Raw genomic sequence first — 14,726 nt, 5'->3', positions numbered from 1 at the left:
TGCACTATGTCTGATAAGATATGTACTTGTGAATTGTCTTTCTTGTGGCTGCACGCCTGCACATACTCTGTGGTGTGCAGAGGATTCGTGCTCATTAATTTTAGGGTCTTGCACGTGCGTAGGAAGGGTATAATGGGCCGGCTGACTGGTTGGCTGTGGGTCCACGGCTGCACATGCAGGTGACTGCTTGCTCGACTATTTTGTCAAATGATCTCCTGCAGCTTGTCTCAGCTGGTGCTTCTGGTTTTAGCTTTCTAAAGACTTGATCTTTTTCTCCTACCAAGACCATGATGACGACAACGATAATTAATTAGCGCTTGAAATCAATCGTTTGATCATTATCATATTTGGATTTCAAACCCCGGTGATCAATTGAACCACTCGAATGAGCCCTGTGGCATGCTTATATAGCTTTAAATATCTGAGTTGTTATATAGCTTAAACTATCTGAGTTGATATAGATTACAAAAACCAATCCCCTCCCCATTGTTTCATGCTTTATATAGCGAGCTATCGACTGTATAGTACACTAGAAACGAAACATTTATACATAGATCAGCCAAGCTTCCAAGCGCTACCGCCCACCATGCTGAACTTCTTGAGCCTTCCAAACAGCATGACAGCAATGAGAGTGAGCTTTCCTTCAGTACTCCATTTCCCTGAAAACCCAACCCATGTATCCTCGCATTGCCCGGTGGGATTAAGTCGACGTTTGCAGCTATAGCCGGTCGAGAATCCCACATTGCCAAATGCACTGCGATCGATCAATTTGCAAAGGTTTCAGTTGAAATGCTCATTCAAAGTGAAAACATGACAGTATCAGAAACAGGAGAGTGATCATAGGTATGATTAGTATTAATAATTAAATTGTATATGACTTCATTAAAAATGCCTTTGCTCTGACACTACTCGGAAAAAGCATAGAAGACGTAGCTGAGTTTTACTTGCATAATATCATGCTTGTGAAAAATATCAAAGAAATAGAAAATGAGAGCGGAGAACAAAGATTTCATATATAGTTGACTATTTTTTTTTTTTTTTGATGTAAAAGGAAGCTGAGTGGATTAAACCATCCTCAACCACAGAATTTGTTGATATAGAGAAGTTACAGAGTTTCAGCCAAAAAAAAAAGAAGAGAAGTTACAGAAGGAATTTACAGAGTGGATAGTTGACTTAAAACTTCGGTTTTATGGCTCTTCATTTTTTTGCACGTTTTTCTTTCTTCTTTCATTTTTTTTAACTGAGGAACTGAGTGTAGACATGAGTAGGTCCTCAACCATTAAATGATACACTAGGTCACTAAAGCACCACCCCCGCATTATTCATGCAACAAATAATCTCATGATAAGATCTAACGTGTTTGGCTGGTGTTAGATCTCTAGAGCTTGTCACCTCTACTTTCTGAATGCATTTTGCCAAGTACATATCTTTCTTCCTTTCCTAAACGTTTTTTTATCTTGCGGTTTGATGGTTAGCAAGACACTTGCGGCAGGCAAAGGCACTACAACGGTCGGTATGGGAATTTGGGAAGTGGACGACCATCATGATTACAAGTAGGTCGTGGTACTTCGCCTTCCTGACCATGAGCGGGCTTGGCAAATTATTTGTAAAACTTTGGGCCTAAGCCTTCTAGTAATAGTTACTATATACATGTTGAGGTCATAACTAAGCATGGAACATACCTGATCACCTCGATGACTATGTTTAAGACGCTAAAGTTCAAGGGATCTTCGGAGAGCTTTTTCCTCTCTGTGATGCAGATGATGATGACGAAGATGGCTAAACACGAGAGCTGCGGGAGAGTCAGGTTTTGCACAAGGTTTTTTCTCTTGCTGCCACCTTCCTTACGCTCTGAAGGCCCATTACCATCTCCTAAAGGAATAAAAGAAGTACAAGGAGGAAGGTACCTGAAATGAGAATTGGCAGTTAAGAATTAGCAAGAATGATTAGCTAAAGTAATTAACTTACATATCAGGCATTCACTGATTCACATTATCTTTCGGTAGTGACCAAGTACAAACATCTAAGTGCGCGCGCGTGGGTTAGTGACCCAATCACGCGTGCCAAACGTGGTTGATTGGTCCACACGTTCTGAGCCCCATCTAGAGTACAAGTATAATCGTGCCTTAAGTCTAGCACTACAAACATGTTCCTAGAGGGCACCTCGGTGCCTGACACGGAACCCATATTCAAATGAACCCCTCCATTCTAGCATTTGGATACTAGGTTGGTATCGCACTATCACTATCGGGTTCGAGTTGTATCTTTCGCCAGAAAGAATGATTCAATATCTTTTGTGACATCATCCGTCGGATTGCATGGCTTCAAGATCTATGAAAGTTGATGAAAAAAAAATTTGGAGTGCTTTCATATTTGTGCAAGATGCGATCCAGCGGTTAACATCGTGAAAAAAGATCAATTATTCTTTCATGCAAAAGATGCAATCCGAACCCATCCCTACCTTATCATAAGTGTTCTCCAATCTCGATTGGATGCCATGCATGCTGTTGGCCATGTGGGGTAAAGGCAAATAAAAAATGAAGATAGAAGCAAAGAGTAGATACATCATGACCACGTAAAGCACCAAGATGGCTGGCGAGACGGCAGAGAGATCAACAATGGACTCGCCGGCATGCCGCGAGTTGACCGACTGGAAGAGTGAGCCCACGATCTTGCGGTATGGGTTCAGCCCATCCAAGCCCACAGACCTCCATTCCAAGCAGCAGAAGAGGAAGAGTTGGACCAGGACAAACCCAAGCACGGTGAGGGCTAGCAGCGCTGCATGCGGGCCTGGGAGCAAGTGATCAAACCCCATCTCTGCGTGATTCCTCACCATATAATCGAACTCTTGCCTCTTTGTATGCTTCTTGAGGATCCATATGACCAACCTCAAGAATGAAGGGAACATCGTGTTCCCCGCGAGGATCTGCGCTACGATCAATAGAAGAAGTCCCGAACAATTCTTAAACACCATCATGTTCTCGTTAGTTGGAATGAACCCGCAGTTGGTGAATGAAGAAACCATAGTGAAGATGGAGAAGGTGTGGAAATGGATCCCCTTGCCCTCAAGCACAGCTCTTGCACTTGGAATGAGGCTTAGATACACCAAGATAAGCACATAGCCAATGACGTGAAATACTAAGAAATAGCCCAGCACGATAAAGCCCAGATGCTTTATAGAATTGTACCTCAAGTCCGAGCCACTCCCGGGACTAATTGCACCGGACTCCATTGTCCCGAGCTCAAGTTGGTCGGCGACCTTGCCGAGTTCCTTGGAGCTTAGCTCTATGCTAGCTTTATCATATGGGGTTTCCTTCTTCTCGAGCTTGATCCTGGTGAACTGAAGGCCAACTATGGAAGTGAACACCTCCCCACCTACTAGCATTAGAAGAGTTAAGATTACAAGCTGGGAGTTAGAGAAGGACTCCATTTCGACAGCGACCATGCTCGAGACGGTGTTCGCGGACACCGCCATGAAGAACAAGTCCAAGTCCTCCGGCTTGCTCGCCGCATCTCGCATCGGCAAAATCTTTAGAAGTAGGAAACCAATTGAAGAAACAAGGAAGAAGTAACAGAGCTGAATCCACAATGGGTTTGCATGGAAGAGTAGAAACTGATAAACAGATGCGGCAAAATCACGGAAAGAGCTGATGAAAGAAGGCGGTTGCATGTGCAGTGGACTGCGAAAATATATAAGACTTTTACTGTGAGCAGGAACGACTTCCATTCGAGTAGGTCGAGCTTGTTTAAGCGGACGGAGTGCTTGTAAAGGAGTTGGGTATATTCTGTGGTATGGGAGGGGAAGGAGTATATATAGGGAGAGCAACAATGGAAGAGCCATTGCTTTCTTGAGTGCCGATTTCATCTTACAAGATGGGTCTTCTTCTTTTTTTTTTTTTGTATTTTTTTTCAATAATGGGCGAAGTGGGTAACTTTTTCCAAATAATCCGTCGCCGCTCTATGATCCAGAAGGATTGAACGTGGACCACTTTGATTACTATGAGCGGAGCTGCATGGGGTTCAAGAGCGAGATCCGCTACATTAAGAAGCTGAGTTGCAAACTAAATTTCAGAAAGCCATAATTTGGTCATTTGATGCCCAATTGAAATGATATTGTCTTGAAGTTAGGTATATTTTTGAGATTTACAACTTTGGGCTGAAATTCTATCGTTTAGGCATCGAAATAGGTCAGTCAACTCGAAAGTTTTCTTTTTGAATAAGACTTTGATTGAGCATAATTTTCTATCCAAGAAAATTCAGGCGGAGCAATAAGAGGCAGAGTTGATGTAGATGTCGAAATGTACCTCGTTAAGAATTTCAGTTTTTTCTAAAATATTTTTAAATTTAATTTTTTTAAAAATATTTTTATTAATTATATTTATTTTAGGGTATCTAGTTTTGATTAAAAAAAAGAGAGAGAGAGAAATACAGCCTAAATTGTGCAAGAAGAGACCTTACCAGCATGTTCTATATGTAAATTATCAATCAAAGAATATAAAACTTAAAGCTCTATTCTATTTTCATTTTTTTTTGAAAAATTTGAGTTAAGCGGGGTTTTTTTTTTCTTTTTGGATCACATCACTAAGGAAAGCTAAGACAATACGGATGGTTCGCTATCATGTCAGGGCACTATGGAATCTATCCGATGGGGAAGCTACCCACCCATCACAAAAGTTCATGCAGACAAAGTGACCGCACCTGCCTCTTTCACCAAGTAAATTCTTTTTTTAACAATCTTTTCAATGTGCTTGGAGTACGGCAACTCATCCGTTGCACCGTTCCCCGCTATGTTTTGCGTCCTACGTGTCAGTTCAGGACTGGGTGCAACACAATCAGGTGGGGTTGGGCCGCCCTCAGTGTCATCCTTCATCCATTGCCGCATGCGGTGGCTCTGGACTCTCCCATAATGCTTATACGAGCGCAAAGCCAAACCCACTCATGTTCGCTATTTTTTTATATAAGAAAATTTTCTAAAAACACAGTAGATGAATAATATATTAATTATAAAAAAGTACGACAAGAGAGAATATGCTTATTCACAGTTTTGTATTTTAACCGTTACAACAATTTAGACATCAATATATATATATATATATAGCCTAACAATATAGCTAATAACAAAAAAATAACAAGGCTAATAAAAAAATATCAATTATATTTAGACTAATATAATAAGATAATAGTAAATTTGCTTAACATCCTTCCTCAAATTTAAGTTGGTAATGTAGAACCAATTTGAGTTTGAAAATCAGATCCTTAAAACTTATAGGTGCATGTGCTTTAGTAAAAATATCAGCAATTTGATCAACTAAGGTGAACGAAAGATACTATATTGTACCATGAATAATGTATGGGCACACAAAATGATGTTTATTTTTTATATGTTTAGTGCATTCATGAAAAACATCATTATGAGCAATTTAGATAGCACTATTATTGTCATAATAAAGAATGACAACATTATAGTATTTAACTCCTATATCCTCTAACAACCAATATAACCAAATAAGCTCTTGAGCAGTATCCAAATGGCACAATACTTAGCCTTAATACTAGATTTGGCAAAAATTGTTTGTTTCTTGCTTCACCAAAATATAAGAGAATCTTCCAAAAGGAAACAGTAGCTAGTAGTGGAGCATCTATGAGTAGAATCATCCACCCAATCAGTATTTGAGTGGGCACATAGGTCATAAGATAAGTGCGCAAAAAATGGAGACTCGTGAAATAATGTATACTTAATGTAATGGAGAATATAGAGTACAACTATATATGTTGGGTGGTGTGCGAAGCTGATAAAAACGAACTAATTAACTAGATAAATGATATATGCAATGTTAAGATGGATGACGATCAAATAAATTAAATTCCCAACTAATTGCCAATATAAACTAGCACCACTGCGTAGTGTGCCATAAAAATAAATGAGTTTAGCATTAGGTTCACAAGGAGTTGGAGAAGTTTTATTATCAGCTAGATCAGCTCTAGAAATCAAATAATTAAAAGCATACTTAGCTTGGAAAAGATAATATTCATCAGGACTAGATGAGACCTCAAGACCAAAAAAAAAACCAAGTGGACCAAGATCTTTCATTTCAAATGCTGACTTAGAAACTATTTAAAATAAGAAATGTTGACAAGATCATCACTCATGATACTCATATCATCTACACAAAGTAACAAAAGAACAGTCCCTAAATTCGGTGAACAAAGAATGCAGAATCATACGAACCGGAAGTGAAGCCAAACTAACAATAGTACTGAACATAGCAAACCATGTTCATGGAGCTTGTTTGAGATGGTACAAAGCTATCCGAAGTCAGCAGGCTTTGTTTGGAAGATGTTCAAACCAAGAGGAGGAAGTATATATCCCTCTTGAGCAGGATCACCGTGTAAAAGAATGTTTTTCACACCCATTTAATACAATTCCCATTTTCGTGCAACCGCTGCTGGTAGCCATATGCAATAATTTTTTGCAGTCTCGTATATTTACCATTGCAATAATATATACATCAATATATAGCCTAACAATATAGCTAATAAAGAAAGTGTATCAAAATTAATAAAAAAATATTAATTATACTTGGACTAGTACAGCAATATAATGGTAAATATGCTTAACAACATATTACAGTATTTAACTTTATTTTTTTCATACTTTCATTTTTTTTTTCTAAATTGTACATATGAAAGGAATCAATCAGTGTATTGGAAAGTTCAATAGGTGACAAGAAGGCGTAGCTATGATCACGAGCAACTACCATCCGCTCCTTCGGTATCTTTGGAAGGTGGCAGGTTTAATTGAGATTCGCTTACATTCATTTTTTTATATTTTCTTGAAGGTAATGCATCAGCACATAGTTGTTGATAAAAGGATAGACGCGTTTTTTAAAGTGGGATGTAGAATTTTTCTATCATAAGATGCTATCTTTGTTATCTTTGAGAAAAAAGCAGGAAAAGATGAGGTGCTAAAAATCTTCATCGCGCCTACTCCACAATTCGGACTTAATTGATATTGTGGGTTGTGGCAGGCAACGGTGCTCGCAAACTTAGGACCTGTGATCAAGTCGTGGCCCGAAGGAGCGGCATACCCTGATATCCTGCACCATGCCAGCAGTGCGCCACATGGACAAGTCGAGACCGGGTGGCAATTTGAGAAGAAATTATATCCTGCGCAGCAAGCACTATGTGCATGCCGCCAATCACAGCCGTTCGTTTCTGTAACGATGCATCAAGATAATCACTAAATGAAGAGAGTTCATAGGAATGAGGGGTTGTGATGAGCAACATATGCGGCCAGGTAGTGCATGCCTTGTGGGATACAATTTCTCCAATCCAAGATGACCCTATGATGAATAGGGCTCACAGGAATCGAAATGCATGAATGGCGAGGTGCATCGCTACCTGTTAAGGCTGCAAATGGGTCGGGTCGACCCATGACCCGACCCGACCCGAATTTTAGGACTCGTGGAGCCGAGTCGGGTCCTAAATTTAGACCCGTTCTATTTTTTAGGTCGGATCGGGTCCACCCAATCTTGACTCGAACTCGGACCCAGATCCGGACCAAATCCGACCCATTTTTCTTGGGTCAGATTTTACTATTAAGGACAATAATTGCTTGATGTTATTTGCTATTATACAGTGGAATTTTGAATATAAAAATACATAAACCCGGTCCCGGACCCGACCCGACCCGATTGACCGTCGGATCAAAATTTGTAGGCGGATCTGGGTCTAAAAATTAGGACCCGAATGAAAAACCCAATCGGATCGAGGTTACTCAGGACCCGACCCATTTGCAGCCCTACCACCTGTTGCACATGATGTAGGATATAATTTTTCCAATGAGCCGTTGTACTTCATGCGGAAACTAGAATGGTCGTACATATAGCCAATCATAATCTCCGTTTCCTATGGTTGTGGATTGAGATGCGTGCTTGATGAATGGGCTCGTGGGAACCAACATGGGGAAGGCGGGGGCAATAATCTCTCGTGGTGGAGGCTTCCGGGGCTTTAGTGGGGGGTTAAAAACTTAAAAACCATAGGATACACCTGGTGACCAGTGTTGACCTACGTGCCTCACTTGTTTAGAAGGTTGACTTATCTGTGCTCGTCGGCTCGTTTGTGGGATATTGTAGTTGGCTTCCCATCAAGTGCTCTAAAAGGGAAATGCCACATTCTCGCTTCCAGAGAGGGTAAGGCAAAAGAATTAAGATATAGCATAAGTGCCGTAGGGTCCAAATGCACTGCAAGTGGCGCATGAGGCTTTGTTGTTGTCCCACAAGCACTATAGTGAGGCACAACCTTGCACTCTAGGTTCGTCCCCTATAAAATACTTGCAGGCAACCTTGTAGGTAATTGTTGCCGTATTCCCATCTTTTAGGAAATATAAGATATCTTAAAGCTGATGCAGTGAAAATTGCCAGGAAAATTTATTTTTCTTTTTTGCCGATAATCACTTTGAATTACGAAAATAATAGCGTTAATGCCGTATATGTATATAATATTGATGATTTTTTAATAGCCTAAGCTTTTGAGTCCAATAGTTGGTTAATATTATATTAGAGTCAACGATCTTTATTTTACTCGATTTTCTTGAATTATTCTTGACTCATTTATGCCTTCGCATGCATGATCCAGGCTACACATGAGCGAGGTGTTAAGGCCTAACATCATGGGTTAACCTGATACTTTGTTCCTTGTTGATCTTTGCATCCAAGTTTTTTATAACAAGATCTATAAATTAAATTGAATAAATACTTAAGAGAACAAATTGTTAATAATTAAATTGCTTGATAAATGCTCTTCAATGGATTGAAGAAGTTCCTGTTTTCAGATTAACCTAATTGCTCATCAACAATGAATCTATCCTATGAAATTAATCTTCTTCCACTTCTTGCATACTTAAATAATTTTTTATCTTTTGAGAAAATATGATGGGAGTGCCATATCCCAAGTTGTAACGAGGACCTCTCTCCTAGGAAGTTGCCCGTTTATTTGAGTCGTTCTTGATTTGCTCATTTATACCTTCATGTTTGCGGTTCAAGCCAACCTTGAGGAGGATATTAAGACCTAATATACATTATTGATCTCTTTCTTAATGGTTTAAGTTTTTAGGATCTAGTGGTTTATTAAGCCAGCATTGGATAATTAGTCAACCTACCACTTTGTTTATTCTCGATCTTTGCATCCAAGTTTCATATAACAATATCTATAAGAAAGAATTTGAGGGTTTTTTTTTTTTTAAGAACAAATTGTTTCCGGATTTCTTGATAAATACTTTATAATAGATTGAAGAAGTCCCTATTTCTAAACAAAAAAAAAAAAGAAAAAAAAGTCCCTATTTTGAGGTAGGGCGATTCTAGCCTATGAAATCTCCAGGCATGCGTACCGAGTATATTTTCTTCTAAGAAACATGGTGGGAAAGCCACCATCCCAAGTAAAATTGGGGACCCCTCCACCAGGAAGAGCGGAGCAAAGCAACTGAAATTAGTAGGATCTGTCATTCTTAGATGTGCACAAGATTATCTTCATTAAAATATGACACAACCGTACTTTCTGCGTTTATCTCTTTCTGGACGGAATTTCAAAAAGGACAGAGCTGTATCAGAGGAGGAGAGTGCATCTACTCATTCCCAAAAGATGATTGATTCGGCGAAGGAAAGAAATGACGTTTAGATGGAGAGTTAAAAACTGAAAAAAAAAGATCAACAAGCTTGCCCTATACACATATGACATATTTGCTTGTCTCTGTCTCTCTAGATAATGTTCTTAAAGGAAAGAGTAATCATAGTGCATGAATGAGAGTAGACGGACCCATTCACGAATTTTAGAAATATGATGGATAACACAGTGTGAGCAAATTTTAGTGGCATCATGTTATATTACTTAATAGACAATTGTTCCACTAATCCACAACCTACATTCCGAATAGCAGTGCCCATGACTTTTGGACTTACAGTTTTTTTGTTGCAATACTTGTTCTTACAACCTTGAGTTGCCTGTCCGTGAGTTCCCTTGTAACCACACTTCATTCCTCAGCCCAGTATACACTTACATGTTCCAGTTTTTCAGTGAACTCTCGTACTCTTCGCCCATAAAAATAGAAAAGCAGCACAGCAAAAAGTGAAAGACATTAATGAATTGCAGGAGCGGATTTGTCAATTCCCCCAGCATTCGCCCCGGACCGTACCAAAAGTGAACTGGCATGGAGGGAGAGAGAGAGGAGCCGAGAAATACTCTCCACTACTGCTTTAAAAGCAGGAAAGAAGGCCCCAAAATCCATCTATTTCATGTAAAATAAAATACATACATACATACATACATACATACCTATATATATATTATTTACTAATTGAAGTTAGTAAATAATTTGCCAACTTGTTATAATGAAGTTGGTGCTTCCCTTGGTATTTACTATCAAAACTGAGAAAATAGCTGAAATATTTACCTATTTCAGCTAAAAAATTCAAAAAAAAAAAAATCGGTTTGTTTCAAAATTGTACGGTCTGAATTTTTATCATACTTTTCCGATTGCCGATCAGTATGGGTTGACAAATCTTGATTCCCACTATATCTTTCATATATATGAATTAATCAATCATACGCATTATAAGTGCAGAGTGTTTTTTTTTATATGAATTAACCTTGATTCTCCTCTCCTTCAGTGATCTCTAGGATGTTTTGATAGTTCCATCCATTTTCATATTGCAACCATCCAATTGTTTATGATGAAAGAAATTGCAAGCCACTACTTATTTTAAGCTTGCTGGTGCTTCCATCGTTGATCCCTCAAATGTTTTGATAGTTGCACCGGCAATTTTCATATCATCTAACTGTTCATGATGAAAGGGATTGCAAGCTACAACTTAGTTTGAGCTCCCTGGTGCTTCGATTTCATTTGGTTATCAAACGTATTTGCTGGATTACCATCACTTTCAATTGAGGTTCTGAAAACAGTTGTTCCTGTTTGATTCCCCCTCGCATGACCACTCCAATATATTCCTTGACTGAGATAATTAATGCTGAACATAAATAAAGTAAGATCTATTAGATTCTAAAGCAGGGTTGTTTTTTTTTTTTCGTTTTATTCAATGGAATTGTAGAGCAATGATGAAGTCAATATATTAAAAATCAAATTGCTGCCAGTTAAGAGGTACTGAGTAGACATGACATTCTCCATTATGTTGAGAAAAGATGGTGACCGGGATAAGCGGGCTTCGTACTCTGTGCATAAAAAAAAGAAAAATACGGTACTATACGGTAGTGTCCGTGAATTCTATTAAGCTGATGCTAGCTTGGTATGGTTTGCTGACCATCACCAAGTTGCCCATTTTAAATTTGCGCTGAATTTCCTGTAACAACTCAGGACCTCATTCAAAATGACTAGCCGGAAGGTATTATTTGGGTTCCTTGACCCTGTATAAGTACCCAAGATCTACCCAGCGAATAACCGATGTGGGACTAAATACACGTCCGCACGGATCCTCACATACTCCCCCATTCAAGCCCTTACGTCCTCATCAGGCTAAGGATTCATATCTATTCAAATCAAATTACGAACACCACGATTGATCCGTGGTCATCCCCAATTGATCCGTGCTACAGTATCCCCTAGTCCATATAGGTTAATGGCCGAGTCCGCTCTGATACCATTTGTAACAATGCAGGACCTCATCCAAAATGGCTAGTCGGAAGGTATTATTTGAGTTCCTTGATCCTGTATAAGTATCCAAGTTCTACCCAGCGAATAATCGATGTGGAATGAAATACACGTCCGCATGGATCCTCATACTTTCGAAGGCCGTTTTAAGTGGGTTCAACACTCGTACTGCGATGCCCAACTCTCGTAGTGCTTTAGGATGGGATCATGGGAGTGACACTGGCATCCGCTCGATATACCTAGCGTCAAATTTAGGCCAAGCCAAGGTAGCTTTGCACGTTTGTGGATAAAGTTCTCCAATGGAAGGGTGGCCACAAAAGCACCATTGGTATGAAATTATCAAATGCTCATGTTGATCTCTCATCGCTTTTGTCAAGGCCTGTTTTTAAGTAATCGACCAAATTGGTAATGGTTGAGAACTAATGCTTGATGACAGTATGTGTCGCAACAATGATCGTATACGTGTCGGCATAATCTTCGTTAGGGTCCGCTTCAAGTGGAGACTGTTGCATATTTAATTTAGTTCGTGGTCATCGACAGGCATAAATAGGAAAGACCAATTCATAAAGCAAGACCAAGTTGACATAAGAGTGATAAGGTTTGTTACTTATGGTTCATGACTTCAACTCCTTTTGGGTACTTGAAACATTGTCTGAATATACAATAGTTTATCCACCGGCTGTGTGAAAACTGAAAGGTGAGCCGCTCCATGACAAGCTCAACATGAATGCCTGAATAAATGTACTCAACTTGCACAAAATGCCGCTTTTGATTCAAGGGTTCAAATAATAATTACCATTGATTTTGAATAAAAATTGTAACCATGATACCTTAATTAGTATTTGTTTTAATAGACATGTATTGCATGCATACGTCTGTTGGTTGCATCAATACCACAGCAGGAGCGTTTTGATCCGCTCATACCATACACGCTCGCCGCCCCACTCTTCCCATCCAAATTCCCAATTTAATACTTCGATTTCACGAATTCCTTTTTGTTTTTTCTTGAACTAGAGTTAGAGCCTCACTTTAAGGAACATATATAGAGCCGGTATATATGATGATGCTTTACAAAGGAGTGCTTTGGCTGCAGCAAAAAGAGGAGGAGTGCTTTGGATCTCTCCATGCTGCGTTGTCCCTTCTGGTGGGTGCTCGAAAACGGCTTATAAAGCACTAGAAGCTGGGAGAACCGGGAAAGATTATAACGAGGTGGTGGATTCTCCACTCTGGTTGTTGATGGAAATGAACCACACAAAGCCTGCTCCTTTTTCTGGTGCTCATGAGCCTGGCTGAGGAGATCGAGGGGATGCTCCCACTGTCGTGGCAAGCCGGGGGCCCGCACGGAGAACCATTGGTCTCGATTACTCGAAGCCAACGAGACGAGATGGTGGTGGGGACTAAAGAACTCGATAGAGCTCGACGCTTATACCCACACTAGCTAAAGAACTCAATAGAGTTCGACGCCAGCATGATGTCCCTTCAGGTGCCATGTTACGGGAGGATGAACACTTGGTTCCAAATGCTTCTGGTTTCCAAGAATTGAAATACCAACGCAAAATATGACATGCACCAGTTTATTTTGGCCTTTCACAAATGCTTGGTGGATGCCTACTCGGAATGCATACATGGAAATCAAATCTATGGTCATCATGGATCGGCAAATGCAAGGAGGAAAATAGCAAGCAAGAAAAGAGCACGCACAGCCACGAGAGGATGTAAATTTAACATGGTTCAGCCAAATGCAAGATCTACATCAAATTTAGGTGCGAGAATCAGATCAGGTTAGATTGGATAAGGATCGCATCAAAATTCGTCAATCCAAATTCTACCTATACATGCAAGCCAAAAATTTATTGAAACTGTACATGCTATTCAAATTAATGTCCATCTCAAATAGATTTTATAACTGGTTAGACGTAAAATTTAGAGGCGTATACAATCTCATCAAGAGCGCCCTCAAATTGGCTCTATAGCGGCTCAGTAGAGTTTGGTTCAGTTGGAAAATAAGATAATCTCAAACAAATTTACAGTTTGGGTTATAAACAAGCCGAGCCTAGACAATAGTAGATGGCAAGATTAAGAGGAAGCTTGTCTTCGAACTCATGCAGCAGGCTTGAGTTCCAGTCTGACCAGTTGATCTAATGGTTGGACCAGTCACAAGAGATTCAGCCCCATAACTATGATAACGACTATTTTACTTAATTTAATAATTATTATGTTATAATTTTCTATGATAACTACTATTTTACTTAATTTAATAATTATTATTTTATAATTTTCTATACATATATACATGTACATGCATATAGGCTAAATTACTCAAAAAAAATCTGTATTCAAGCATTTTTTTCAATTTTAGCATATTGTTTCAAATTTTGCAATTGGATACAGTTACTTTATTAAGTACTGCAATATTTGTCCACCGGGGTTGACTAGGAACATCTGGGGTTCCCACTTCGCAACTACAGTTTGCCTCGAGTAACTCTTATTTCTTAGGAACCCCCACCTCCTGGCCGCCTCAAGATAAACTTTGATGGCAGTGCCTCGGCAGAAGGAGATAGAGGAGGGACTGGGTTTGTGATCCGGGATCATGCTTCCAGACTAGTCGCGACAGGCGGGCGACACACTAGTGATATGACGGCCATTGGAGCCGAGCTCAGGGCAGCATGGGAGGGAGTCACCTATGCGAGGAGGAGCTTAGGGGCAGATTGCCTAATCCTGGAAGAAGACTCTTCTACGGTGACTGAGTAGATTCGTGATGTCGGGCGCTAGGTACTCAGGGATATCCAAATGCTAATGGCGGGTTGTCGTTCGATTCAGGTTGTCCATGTATTTCGGGAGGCAAATAAGGCTGCAAACTAGGTCGCCTCCTTTGCTGCTCACCATTCGGAAAAGGTTCTTTGGACTGAGTTCGACTTTGTCCCCTTATCTTTATGTCGCCTTCTTTCTTTTGATGCTAAGGATAGTGTTCATGCTAGGTTGACATAAACTACCGTTGTACCAAAAAAAAAAAAAAACTCGCATCTAATTTTGTTGTTAAAGTGCTATGTGAAAATAATATGGAAAT

General features: G+C 39.7%; 1 protein-coding gene across 2 annotated transcripts; it reads right to left on the bottom strand.

The window, feature by feature from the left end:
- Positions 1–378: 378 nt before the first annotated feature.
- LOC103701573 (cation transporter HKT8-like) lies at positions 379–3,764 on the bottom strand. 2 transcript variants are annotated; one of them, XM_008783694.4, is made up of 3 exons: positions 2,565–3,764; positions 1,683–1,907; positions 379–754 (listed from the first exon to the last, which is right to left on the bottom strand). In XM_008783694.4, exons 1-3 carry the CDS (start codon positions 3,725–3,727, stop codon positions 556–558), a joined length of 1,587 nt encoding a protein of 528 aa, XP_008781916.3. In that variant the 5' UTR covers positions 3,728–3,764; the 3' UTR covers positions 379–555. The 2 variants fall into 2 exon arrangements, with proteins under 2 accessions (XP_008781916.3, XP_038971181.1); XM_039115253.1 differs by lacking the exon at positions 379–754 and having other exon boundaries at positions 1,820–1,907; positions 2,462–3,764.
- Between the last annotated feature and the right edge of the window lie 10,962 nt (positions 3,765–14,726).

Source organism: Phoenix dactylifera, chromosome 1 (assembly GCF_009389715.1).
Source record: "Phoenix dactylifera cultivar Barhee BC4 chromosome 1, palm_55x_up_171113_PBpolish2nd_filt_p, whole genome shotgun sequence".
Taxonomy (NCBI): domain Eukaryota; kingdom Viridiplantae; phylum Streptophyta; class Magnoliopsida; order Arecales; family Arecaceae; genus Phoenix; species Phoenix dactylifera.
This window is presented reverse-complemented; position numbering and strand designations above follow the sequence as displayed.

What these genes read in the sequence shown, in the direction of transcription:
- LOC103701573 (XM_008783694.4), bottom strand. Translation starts at nt 3,727, where the DNA reads ATGGAAGTCGTTCCTGCTCACAGTAAAAGTCTTATATATTTTCGCAGT. An exon ending in GTGCTTTACGTGGTCATGAT is followed by an intron (nt 1,908 to 2,564) that starts GTATCTACTCTT and finishes TTCTCATTTCAG; the next exon opens with GTACCTTCCTCCTTGTACTT. An exon ending in ATAGTCATCGAGGTGATCAG is followed by an intron (nt 755 to 1,682) that starts GTATGTTCCATG and finishes GATCGATCGCAG; the next exon opens with TGCATTTGGCAATGTGGGAT.